Source organism: Hyla sarda, chromosome 5, assembly GCF_029499605.1.
Source record: "Hyla sarda isolate aHylSar1 chromosome 5, aHylSar1.hap1, whole genome shotgun sequence".
Lineage (NCBI taxonomy): Eukaryota > Metazoa > Chordata > Amphibia > Anura > Hylidae > Hyla > Hyla sarda.
The window spans coordinates 56,952,643-56,966,395 of NC_079193.1; the positions used below are offsets into that span (position 1 = coordinate 56,952,643).

Genomic DNA, 13,753 nt, shown 5'->3' on the forward strand with positions numbered 1-13,753 from the left:
TTCTCATGTAATGTATTTGTTAAGGAATATGATATATTTATTTACATTTTTAGTCTTTCTGAGCTTATGAGGTCATTGAGCGGTCCCACCCATTGATTGAGAGCAATCACACTACAAGGAAGGCTGGCAACTGGACTCCTTAGCCCAAAGTGATCATTTATGTAAATGAATACATTGTGTTTTCCTGAATATTTTCCCAAGGAACTATATATAAACAAAAATAGAGAAAAAGAAACACAGCCGCACATCCACAATTAGTATTTTGATCTGATTGCTTCTCAGCATGAATTCAAACACTAACAGGTTGTTAGTATACATTTTGATCAAAAAGTACAAGCCCACTCGCCACGTCAAGGCCACCTATTCAGAGTGGGTCCCTAACCCAACATTGGCGTTTCCTCCTAGCATTCTTCCAGTCCTCTGGCAGGGAGCACATAGTAGGTTTCACACTGGTCTGGTGCTCTGCGGCGGTCATTGTTACTGTGATGCTTTGTTTGTGGGGTGGAGTGGCCCGGATGCCAGGGGCTTGGTTTGGCAGCAGTGGAGCTGCCTGGCCACTGGGTCACTCCTCCTGTGTTGCGGTGGTGGTGGCCGCCACCCGGCGCTACGCCAATGTTAGGTTAGGGACCCACTCTGAATAGGTGGCCTTGACGTGGCGAGTGGGCTTGTACTTTTTGATCAAAATGTATAATAACAACCTGTTAGTGTTTTGAATTTATGCTGAGAAGCAAAATACAAATTGTGGATGTGCGGCTGTGTTTCTGTCTCTCTATTTTTGTTTTAAAATTCTATATTAATATGGTTGGCTTTTCCCGCTATCTGCATTTCTGGTGGCTCTCATAACATAAGTTTTCTTTTTAAAGCAACTGTCCATTGTGACTTCACATACTAAAAGGGTGACCTATTTATTGATTACCCCTCCTAGGCCATCAATATCTAGTCGTTGGGGTGGCGATACCCAGCGCCCCCGCTGATCGGCTGTTTGCCAGAGCCACAAAACTGTGCCGGAAACAGACAGCTGTGTGCACTGTGTAGTGGCCATGCAGGGTTACTGCAGCTCAGCTCCTATTCAGTACCACTCTTTTAGTCCCAAATTCGAGTGGTAGTTAGGAGACACTTACCATACTTTAGTGTCACCTGGCAATCGCTATGGGTAGAGCTGGGGACATCTGGCTCAGACTGGACAGTCCCTTTCATATAATTTTAAAGCAGTGTGTGTCCCCAGCTGTCACAAAACTACAACTCCCATCAGGTTATCACTGATTAACAGTATGTTCACACTGGAGAATTGACAAGGAATTTACTTGCGTAATTCTGTGCCAGTATTCCGCTCCAATTTGCCTTGAATGAAAGTTCTATTGACCATTCGTAAGGTAAGATGAAATTCCAACTCTGAATTGGATAGTTGAAGAAAAAACAAGTGCACTCACCACTTCAACATGGTGTTCGGCGGGCTACGGAACCGTTTCTCACAAACTTGTGCTTCATTAAGGGGCCTAAAGAAGCACAAGTTTGTGCGAAACCGTTCCGTAGCCCGCTGGACACCACTTTGATATTATCCCCCTGCACCGATGTCTTCGTATATCAAATAACTCCGTAGTGGTGAGTGCACTTGTTTTTTCTTCAACTATTGTATTCATTGTGGACTGCATTTCTGACAAGTCTAGCACCACCTATATCTATGCACTATAAGACAAGCTGCATTATTGTGTCTAATGGGATCGGTGTTATAAGTGTGTGAAGCAGCAGTGCCAGGTCGCTTTCTACTTCCCAACTCTGAATTGTATTCCGCAGAAGATGGAACGTCAATAGGACTTTATTTTTCCCAGATTAAATAAATTTGAAGTGGAACCATTTTAAGGAGAATTTTGAGCCAGCCTATTTGTGGTTGTAGTACTGATCCTTCTCCAGATTTCACCTTGAAATTCCTCTTCAAATTTTGCGCCAATTTTGCCCCAAACAGAAGATAGCGGATTTGCCGAATTTCCTGTCCAAAATGATTCCTTGTCAATTCCTTAGTGTGAACGTACCCAATTGGAAATAACACCTTTCCCAGCAGTCCATATGTTATCATTGCATAAGGAATTGATGGGATGCTGCAGTACGTACTTTTGAGTCTGGTTCCAGAAGTGAAACTTTCCCTTAAAACAGTGATCTTCAAACTGTGGACCTCCAGCTGTGGCAAAACTACAACTCCCAGCATGCCCGGACAGCCAACGGCTGTCCGGGCATGCTGGAAGTTGTAGTTTTGCCACAGCTGGAGGTCCACACTTTAAAAACCACTGTTCTAAACCTATGACCAAATAGTTCAGACTGAGCTACAGATTTTAAGGTAAGAACTCTGGTGTAGCCTCATAAGATGGAGATGTCCCTGTTCTTATTTTTATTTATTTTTTTTATTTTTTTTACCATGTGAAATTAACCAATTTTCTGTTGCACCTTACAGAGATACGATTGTGTCTTTATTTTGCCGTTGCTGCCCTTGGAACATCTCTCTCTCCTCTTGTCCGCGTCATGTCTCGTCTCGATATGTTCCCCTCCCCGATTTTGTTACCTTCGTACTGTGCCCCCTTTTGTCGTCCCGTGGTTAACCTGCTAGAGCATCCTCCATAGCTTTGGTTTATTAACCCTGAGTGTGTTCATTTTTTCCGTTATAAGAATAATCCATTAGAACTTAACCAGGATGGCATGAAGAAGTCTGCTCTTGACAAAGCTAAAAAGGTAAAACAATCCAGTTAAATCCTTTTATTTTTTTGGGAGATTAAAGGATAAATATATAAAAAAAATAATAATAATAATAAAAAAAAAAAAACCTTATGTTAAAAAAAAAAAAAAAACTATACGGGGAAGATTTATCAAAACTTGTCCAGAGAAAAAGTTGCTGAGTTTCCCATAGCAACCAATCAGATCGCTGCTTTCACTTTCCAGAGGCCTTTTCAGAAATGAAAGCAGTGATCTGATTGGTTGCTATGGGCAACTCAGCAACTTTTCCTCTAGACAGGTTTTGTTAAATCTCCCCCTATATGTATAAAACATGCGCACTTTTACCCATTCGACAACGAGCACGTAGGCACGAGTATGCCATATGGGCTATCACACACCCACAGTGGGTAAGGCACTAAACCGAATCACTTATGAATAGTGAACAGACAAAGATGGCCGCCGCGTGCACGAACGATGGTGTCAGTTCTCCGTGGATTGATAGCATGGATACCAGTGATAACATTGGCTCCTCATACAAAGCCGCTGCCGCCTCTATGGGTCAGTGATAGGTTCTTGATGCTTTGTTATTAACCTGCTGAAAGCTTTTCCCATAATAGGCGATAACAGAGTCACGGGAGGCATTGTCTTCCTTTTATACATCTCAATACATATATAAAAGGTGCATGAACAATGTGCAGTATAAAGGGCATGCATTAGATATCCTGCTCACATGAAGGTAAAGCTAAAGGCTAATATAGGATATAGAGAGGAGGGCGAAAACGAATGGGCCTGCGAACATGTCGGCTACTGTAAGAATTAGAACAAAAAGGATCGGGTAGTTGAAATCCAATCCTGACCATTCTCTTACCTGATATCTGCCATTGAAGAAAAGTCGGGGGACTACCATATACACCTTAGATGGTTGCCTGATCCCTTCTATATCTGTGGATTTGGCTGATGCTAAAAGGGGTTATCCAGGATAAGAAAAACAAAGCTGAATTCTTCAAAAAAAAAAAAAAAAATATACTGCACCACACCTGTCCTCAGTTTGTGTGTGGTATTACAACGTGGCTCTATTCACTTCAATGGAACTGAGCTGCAATACCACACACAACCTGAGGGCAAGAGTGGTGCTGGTGGAAGAAATTAGGTCTGTTTTTCTATTCTTGGATAATCCTATTATTTTAATGCGTGGCCAGCTTTAGTCAGATCCTTTAGGGTAGATTCACACAAGGCATATAAGCTGCAGATTTTCTGCCCAGAATTGCAGGTGGAAAATCGGGGATTTTGTTGTGGATATACCACAGCTCATTTTTCCTGTATGCAAGGGGGAAAAAAGGGCTTAAGAGCTGCATTTCCAAATTTTGCTCTGGGTATCCAGCATAATCTTCAACAATACATTTCACTTCAGATTTATTGGGGATTTTAACTTTCCAATTAAGCGAGGACCTGCGGCCTCTCCAGACCTGTCTGTTAGCAAATACTTGTATTCCACAGGAAATAGATTTCTAGAGCATCTTTTCTTATAGCCCCGTGTTGAGGCGTTCCTCTGTTACAGTCCCCGACGGGCTTCAGATAATGAGCGCTGTTATCTGTGATCAGCGCTGGTTTGCTGAGCCTCCGCAAGACTTGATCAGTCATGGACCATTAAATTAATCACGGTCAGATGCACATCACATGTTTGTACAGAAGGATGTGTCGCCCCAAGTGTTAACACCCAGTTGTCTATTTAGTCATACATTTGTAGTTAGAATACCAGAATCTGCACAACACAGATCTATAAGAAAATATGGATTGTTATTTAATGGAAAATACAAGTATTTGCTGAAAAGATCAGAAGAAGCCACAGGGTCATCTTCAAAAAAAAAAAAAAAAAATCTGCAGGAAATGTGCCACATATCCAAAAGAGAAGTTAGCAACATATTAGATCTAAAATCCAGACTACAGGTCTAATCTACATAGATAAATCTACATTTATTCACAACATGGTATGCGGCAGATCTTCCGCCTGCAAAATTAGAGTAGAATCTATAACCTGTTTCAGCCCATGTGGACGTGTAATTCATGGCAATCTCTGGCCTGATTTGAGTTCCCATCACCTTACTTAAGGTGTGTTCACATGGCGGAATGTCCGTGCAGAATTAGGCCGGAATTTTCCACATGGACATTTCTCTGCAGCAGAGTCCCATTGATTTTAATCTGAGCACACGAGGAAAGTTCCGTGGCAGATGTTTCTGTTGTGGAGAAACCTGATTCCGGCATCTGCAGATAGAATAGACCTATCTATTCTTTCTCTGGATTTTAATCGGAAATGTATTGCCATCAATCAAACAGCGCATTTCCAAAAGGTCCTTGCACTTATTGGAACTTTCAAATGTGTGGAATGTTTTCGGGCGGACGTTCTGCTTATTTTCCTACCGTGTGAACATACACTTACAATATACAATTTGGTTACGATCAGTTTATTAAGTAACCTGAACATAAGGAATTTAGCATTTTTTGGCACAGTGATTTCTACATTTGGCAGTATATTTCATATGATTGCCTTATATTGAATGTAATAACACAACACATAAGACTATCTGAACTAAAGAACACATACTTATTCTAAAAAAGTGAGAAACTAAAGGAAAACCTATGTACTCTTAATGTAAAAGCAAAAAAGCCGAAAACTGTACGTACACCACATGGATGATCTCACACTTCCACCGATACCATGACGTATAGAGAGCTTGAACTTCTTAGGAGCTGCTCATAAATTTCTCTCGAAATCTCGTACATTAACATTAAAAGGCGTACTCCGGTGGAAAACTTTTTTTTTTAAATCAACTGATGCCAGTAAGTTAAACAGATTTGTAAATTATTTCAATTAAAAAATCTTCATCCTTCCAGTACTTATCAGCGGCTGTATAATACAGAGAAAGTTCTTTTTGAATTTCTTTTAAGTCTGATCACAGTGCTCTCTGCTGACTCCTCTGTCCATGTCAGGAACTGTCCAGAGCAGGAACAATTCCCCATAGCAAACCAATCCTGCTCTGGACAGTTCCTGACATGGACAGAGGTGTCAGCAGTGAGCACTGTGGACAGACACAAAGGAAGTTATTTTCTTTTTGAATTTTTTTTCTATTATAATGCAGCTGATAAGTACTGGAAGGATTATGATTTTTTAATAGAAGTCATTGGCACCAGTTTATTTAAAAAAAAAAAAAAAATTTCCACCGGAGTACCCCTTTTAAGTAAAATCTCCTACAGATCAGTCATCATTCACGTTTGAGCCTTCTTCAGTGGTCCCATCAAGGTTTCTATCATTTTTGTTGGTAAGAATCAGGCAGCATGCAGTCCTTCTCTGCTTTCAAAACAACTAGAACTTTGATGGACCCCTTACAGGCCCTACTGGAAAACTATTACGCCGTGTCTGATCCGGTTGTACATGGAAACATAGAACCAATAGTTCGCATGTAAGACTAACCAATAAAGTCATATAACAAATTTAGTGGTGAAATAGGGCCGCAATGTTTATTTAAAGTAAAAACCGTTAACAATAAAGTAAATATAATAATAAAATAATAGAATAAAGAATATTATGTCCACCTGCATTAAACTGGCGACTAACCCCCCCTATAAACATCGCAACAAAATAAAGGTAAGGAAATAAAAGAGGAAAATAAATAAACATTAAGGGAAGGAGGGGGGTGGGACTTGATCCGAAGGCTGAAGTAACTTTAAATGGGCACTGTCACCAACTTTTTATTTTTTCATATATATACATATATATATATATATATATATATATGTTGTAGCACTTATGTACTACAACACATCTCTAATATAGTGTAATTTATTTATTATTATTTTTTTTTAATCAACAGTGTGTATTTTACATTTGAAAACCGGCCACTAGGGGTCTCCCTCCTAGTGGTTGGCTGCAGCCTGGCGTGACGACACGCCTGAATTCGGACCGATGCCGGCCGGGCAATCTGTCCTAATTCATTCAGGCTGCGCTCGCCCCCTGCCTGTAAATCAGACAGGCGGGAGCGAGCATTGAGAACAGAAGATGCGCACTGGCTCCCTGGCCTCGCACGCCGGCCCCGCCTCCCGGCATATACGCGTCGCTGCTGCCGGTGTTTGCACTTTGGTATATCTACTTTGGGGGGGGGGGGGGGGTGGATTTGCACAGGGTGCCTCCAGTTCTTTCACCACTACAACTCCCAGCATGCCCTGAGGGCCAATAGATGTCAGGGCAAGCTGGGAGCTGTAGTGGACTGTCCTGCACTTCGGTATGTCTATTTTGGAGGGGAGAGGGTTGCGCAGCAGGGTTCGGGGGGGGAGGGACGATTTGCACAGGGTGCCTCCAGTTCTTTTACCACTACAACTCCCAGTATGCCCTGACAGCCAATAGATGTCAGGGCAAGCTGGGAGTTGTAGTGGTGAAACAGCTGGATGCACACTGTATAGATGAACTATGGGCGGAAGTGTCGGCCCCAGCAGGCATCAGTGACGTCTGCCTGCTGGGGAAGTCTGCCTGGTAGTGTGCACACCACCAGGCAGACAAAAAGGCATTTTTAATATAGTAAACAAAAATGTAAAGGCAGGGAGGGAGTTAGGGAGTTAGGGATAGATGGGCAATAGGCAGGGATAGAAAAAAAAAAAGGATGGTGGGAGCTACCCTTTAAGTCCATGTGAACCGGGTTGTGAGGTTTCCAGTAACACATTTGTGAGCAGCTCTATAGAGCGCTGCAGCTCCTTGGTTCTGGACATTGGTGGTGGTCTATGTTGAAGGATTCCATTCATACATCAGGATTTTAAATTAAAAAATTCCTTTTATTTTTAATAGCAGACATCGCTTTATCTCCACAATATTCTAACAGTACACAATGGTATGGCCCCCGAACAGAACCCAGTCCTGCAGAAATGTTCTCCATTGTTCTGAATGAAGAACATTGCGCCTCATGTATTGTAACCATCATCAGGTCCCTAGTCATTGTATTGGCTGAGACGGCCAACCATTGTCAATCCCATGAATGTAGCTATGTGTAGTTGACAGGTCTACTTTGTCATAGATGACCCTAACCCGCGATCAAGAGATCTCATCAGGATGGAACAGCGTAAGCTAGAACAGAAGCTTCTGACAAACTCATATTTTTTCCCTCTCCCCATTTATGCTATTTCTTTCAAACAAATGTACAATTTTGCAGCTTGAAAGCCTTGTACATTTACATTCCTGCATTTCTAACCTGCATGGGCCTTTATTATTTTTACATTGCATTTACATCTGTGTTTCTTTGACCAACCTCATTTTGGAATGAAAGAAAAGCTTCAGATGTAATGGCACATTTTGCTTTATTTAATATGGTTCCCATGTGTACACGGTGTATTAATCTGCCTCAGTATAACATTATTAATATTTGCCTTTCGGTTTGCTTCCAGTCCGGGAAGAAAATTGGCAGCACTCCTAATCCTTATGTGCTGTTTTCTCTGGGTCATCATGTCCAAGAAAGCAAGGTAAGGTAGGATTCTGAAGATCTCACTAGGAGATGAGGACAATCAATGTCTTGTTGGTGGTCAAATGGAGGTCCACTGCATTTAGGGTTGCCACCTGGCCGGTATTTTACCAGCACAGCCGGTATTTTGGCCACCCGGACGGTATTTTTATATTAAAAATACCTGCAATGCAATGACCGGTATTTATCTAACCAATCCACCAACTCCCGGAATATTGTACCATAACCTATACCAGTGTTTCCCAACCAGAGCGCCTTTAGCTGTTGCAAAACTACAACGCCCAGCATGTCCGGACAGCCGTTGGCTGTCCGGGCATGCTGGGAGTTGTAGTTTTGCAACAGCTGAAGGCACCCCTGGTTGGGAAACACTGACTTATTCTATATACATGCTGGGAGTTGTAGTTTTTGTTTGGGGCAGCTGCTGAGCCACAGGCTACTTCCGGATATGCTGGGAGTTGTAGTTAGTAACAAACTGCAATTCTTGAATTTGAATAAAATAGTGATCAAAAAGTAACGTCAAAGCAAAAATGTACTGCTATACTACTGATCAAGGTGCAAAAATTAGCCCTCATACAGGCCCATATAAGGAGACATAAAAAAGTTATAGGGGTCAGAATCTGACAAAATTTCCCCCGTATAGGTGTATCTTGTGATGTCACGCATATATAATTAAATATGCAAATGAGCATGGTCGGTATTTTTTGGGCAAGAAAGGTGGCAACCCTAACTGCATATAAGAATGACATCAGCACACCGGAGGCAGTACAACTTTGGTGAGGGCACTTGCCCTTGACCTCTCGTCTCAGAGGTTTAGGGAAAAATCAGAAAGCCCTTCATTTAAAAGGAAACTGGCGTCTTGTTCACCCTTCTTCACTCAATAAAGAGGCTTATAGTGTGGGTGAACCTGATTTAAAAAAAAATTAAAAATAAAGTATTACCTGATAGGTGGGCCGGTTCTGGAAATCCAGACTGTATACAGGCACCATTGCTAATCCAAAGCAAATAGAGAAAGACAGCCGCACATCCACCATTTGTATTTTGATCTAATTTGATTTTCTCATCATAATTTAAAAAACTAACAGGTTGTTAGAATGCATTTTGATCAAAAAGTACAAGCCCACTCGCCACGTCAAGGTCACCTATTCAGAGTGGGTCCCTAACCTAACACTGGTGTAGCATTAGACTGCGAACACTGCCTCCAAGACACCAAGCCCACAGGGGAACGACCCAGTGACCAGGCAGCCCCACTGCTACCTGACCAAGCCCCTGGCTCTGGGCCACCCCACCCCACAGACAAAGCATCACAAAAACAATGGCCGCCACAGAGAACCACCCCAGTGTGAACACCTACCATGTGCTCCCTGCCAGAGAACTGGGAGAATGTAAGGAGGAAACCCATATGCAGTCTCCTGGGCCGAATGGGTGGAGTGGAGTGCTGGCCATCTACAAATGTACAACACAAATAGAGAAACATAGCCGCACATCCACCATTTGTATCTTGATCTATTGCTAATCCCGCTATACAAGGTAGGAGCTGCTATACAGGCATATGAGAGTAGCAGAGGACGGAGGCAGGGAAGCTCTATATACCGGCTCCCTCCTCCATTGTGCAGGGGGATTAAGTATGGTGAATCTATACTGCCTGGATGTTCGGAACCGGACCACCAATCAGGGTGAGTTATACCTCTTTTTAAAGAGGGTTCACCCGCAGTATAACCCTGTTTATTGAGTTTAGTGCTGGTGAACAAGGTGTCAGTTTCCCTTTAATTTAGTCCCATTGTGGGTAAATAGAGCGGTTGCAGAGTATGTTCGATGCTACTTCATTGAGAACCTTGTCCACACTACGGACATTCTACCAGCAAAATTTCTTTGGCTGAGTGACCGCTTCCTGCGGGCACCGCCCGATGTTTGGGCAATAGGGCTGCAGACATTGCCGTCTCCATAGGCAGAAATGCAGTCCCAGCGGAATTCCGCTTAAAGAATAAACATGTTCATTCCTTGAGCGGACATACTGCTGGGATTCCTCAGTCTGAACAGAGCTGCAGAATCCCATTAATAACATTGTGACTCTGCTGCAAGAGGAATTCTGCCGGCGGAATGTCTGCAGTGTGACGAGACCTAAAGGGGTTATTTTTTTATTTTATTTGTTCTCTATAAACATGAAACGTTTCAGCAAAAGTTGCATCAAGCATGTTCATGGGAAATAAATAAAAACACAGCTTAAACCAGGGCTTCCCAACCAGGGTGTCTCCAGCTGTTGCAAAACTACAACTCCCAGCATTCCCGGAGAGCCTTTGGCTTTCTGGGCATTCTGGGAGTTGTAGTTTTGTAACAACCGGAGGCACCCTGGTTGGGAAACACTGGCTTAAACACTATCCTGAGCCTCCTTGTGTGCTATGACCTTGGATATACTTTGTACTCGCCTCTCCATCTACTGCCGATCCAGCACAGATGGTCCCAGACCTGTCTATGCTGGCATGCTGTACTGGCACATGATCTCTGCACCCATTCAGTGCTTTCAGCGGTCATGCCATACTGCAGGTATCATTGGCATTCTTATGATCTATCCTTCTAGCAGCTTTGTGATACAGAGCTTCAGATTCGCTGCCCAATTGTAAAGTTAAAGTGTACCTGTCGTCAACAAAAACTTTTTATACAATGTAGACAATACCGTTATATGCATATTTGTAATATACATTGGTTAAAAAATGGGTATATTTTTGTCCCTGCAGCTATTGTCTGTGTGTCTCTATGAGGAGACCAAATACAGGAAGTGAGGGTGAACAAGCAGGGCTCTGTACACTGAGGACAAGCAGGGCTCTGTGCACTGAGGACAAGCGGGGCTCTGTACACTTGAGGACGAGCAGGGCTCTGTATACTGACGACAAGTAGGGCTCTGTACACTGAGGACAAGCGGGGCTCTGTGAGCTGAGGACAAGCGGGGCTCTGTGAGCTGAGGACAAGCAGGGCTCTGTACGCTGAGGACAAGCAGGGCTCTGTACACTGAGGACAAGCAGAGCTCTGTACACTGAGGACAAGCAGAGCTCTGTGCACTGAGGACAAGCAGGGCTCTGTACACTGAGGACAAGCAGGGCTGTGTACACTGAGGACAAGCAGGGCTGTGTACACTGAGGACGAGCAGGGCTCTGTGCACTGAGGACAAGCGGGGCTCTGTGCACTGAGGACAAGCGGGGCTCTGTGCACTGAGGACAAGCGGGGCTCTGTGCACTGAGGACAAGCGGGGCTCTGTGCACTGAGGACAAGCGGGGCTCTGTGCACTGAGGACAAGCGGGGCTCTGTGCACTGAGGACAAGCGGGGCTCTGTGCACTGAGGACAAGCGGGGCTCTGTGCACTGAGGACAAGCAGGGCCCTGTGCACTGAGGACAAGCAGGGCCCTGTGCACTGAGGACAAGCAGGGCCCTGTGCACTGAGGACAAGCAGGGCCCTGTGCACTGAGGACAAGCAGGGCCCTGTGCACTGAGGACAAGCAGGGCCCTGTACAGTGAGGACAAGCAGGGCTCTGTGCACTGAGGACAAGCAGGGCCCTGTGCACTGAGGACAAGCAGGGCCCTGTGCACTGAGGACATGCAGGGCTCTGTACAGTGAGGACAAGCAGGGCTCTGTGCACGGAGGACAAGCAGGGCTCTGTACACTGAGGACAAGCAGGGCTCTGTGCTTTGAGGACAAGCAGGGCTCTGTACACTAAGAAAAAGCTGGACAGTGTTCCCTGAGGCTCTATAACATGCTCCTGGCTCATACATCAGGTAATAGACAAGCCAGGAGTCTGCACAGAGCCCTGCTTCTCCTACCCTCACTTCCTGTATTTGGACTCCTCATAGAGACACACAGACAATAGCTGCAGGGACAGCATTTTTTCACGCAAAAATATACACATTTTTTAACCAATGTATATTACAAATATACATATAATTGAATTATCTACATTATATAAAAAAATGTTGTTGACGACAGGTACACTTTAAAAAACAACAATCTGACAGCCTGCCGCTGTCACCATTAGGGGGTGCATTCGGGACCAAACCGCATACCCTATTATTTAGTACAATGTATAAAACAGTATGCCAGCACAGAATTTTTTTGTGCTCTCTAACCTATGACAGTTTCTGCAAGACTACAATTCCCATCATGCTGGGAGTAGTAGTTTTGTGGCAGCTGGAGGCCACTGGTATAATGTATAGTCCCTTAATTTCAACAGTATGCTTATTTATTTTAAAAATCTAGCAGTAATAGCTCTACATTCTTCATCTTAAGGTAAAACACAAGACCATCGAGCCAGTGTGGGAACAGACGTTTACTTTCTTTGTCCACAATCCTAAAAGACAAGACCTTGAAATAGAAGTAAGTCATTTGGCACAATGCTCTCCCCGTAGGGTTGTCCGTACTGTGGGGCTGCTGGGATGCACGCTGATCTGCTCATTGTTCTGTTGTCTTGCCAGCAGGAGATAACACGTAAACAAGCGTGGGCCACGCACACCTCTTTACACATGTCATTTTGCTGGTGCCATCTGTCTATTTTTCTTTTTGTTACCAGCTCACGTTCCAGTGGCATTGCTCATATGCGGATTTATTGTTTGCAGGTGATGAATGTGAAGTACGCCTTCCCTACAGGGTAATGTAAAAGTGTTTTCAGTTCAACTCTATGGGACTGATAAAATTAACAGGCCCATAGAGCTGAATGAAGTGGCAGTGTGCGACCACCAATCCATTCAGTTAGGGGAATTGGCACCCTTGTTCTGATGATCAGTGGGGTTTCAGTGATCTGACCTCTGTGATCAGGTGGTGAGTGCCTATCATGGGAAAACACCAAACCAATGTTAGGTTAATATCTTTTTCTTCCTAAACATTAAAAGGATATGTCTCATGCATAAAAATGTAGCCCCTATCCAAAGTATAGGGGATACGTTTTAGATCGCGGGTGTGCGACGAGCGCTGGGGCCCCCTGCTATCTCCTGTATGGAGCCCCTGTGCTGTAGCATAGGAGCGCGTCACGACCCCCGCCCAAAGCAGTGGCCCCCACGTCCCCTCCATATGGTTCTATCGGAGAGCCATTCAGCAATCTTCGGCTCTCCCATAGAGCTTCATGGAGGGGGCGTGGCAACTTCCGCTTTGGGCAGGGGTTGTAACATGCTCCTGTGCTACAGCACAGGGGCTCCATACAGGAGATCGCGGGGGGCCGCAGCACTCATTAGGATAGAAGATAAGTTTTTATGCAGGAGACTTATGCTTTAAACCTGTGATGAATTTTCCTCATGGGTAATCTGTTCTGCATTTCTATTTTCCAACATGTATTTTTATCTGACAGCAAAGTAAATGTAGCTTATCTACAGTGTACTGGACAACCATCAATGGAAAGCATTCGTGTTTATGCTAGACAGAGAGTTATTAGGGAATGTTCACACTGCGGAATCTCCGCTTCTGCGGTAGGACCACGCAGCACTGCGCCGTCACCATTGACTGCTATACAGTGCTCGCGGCATTCCTCACAAAGAATGAACATGTTCATTCTCTGTGCGGAACAATTTCCGCG

At 44.0% G+C, this 13,753-nt stretch overlaps 1 protein-coding gene across 7 annotated transcripts in view; it reads left to right on the forward strand.

The window, feature by feature from the left end:
* ESYT2 (extended synaptotagmin 2) overlaps positions 1-13,753 on the forward strand; it is a 172,652-nt gene that overhangs the window by 140,650 nt on the left and 18,249 nt on the right. For 5 of the 7 annotated variants that reach the window (XM_056519550.1, XM_056519557.1, XM_056519554.1 and 2 more), the window contains exons 14-17: positions 2,659-2,721; positions 7,764-7,808; positions 8,131-8,205; positions 12,478-12,564. In XM_056519550.1, coding sequence (XP_056375525.1) covers positions 2,659-2,721; positions 7,764-7,808; positions 8,131-8,205; positions 12,478-12,564 — 270 coding nt within the window. The remainder of the gene's footprint in view (positions 1-2,658; positions 2,722-7,763; positions 7,809-8,130; positions 8,206-12,477; positions 12,565-13,753) is intronic. The other 2 variants (XM_056519552.1, XM_056519553.1) reach the window with 2 other exon arrangements.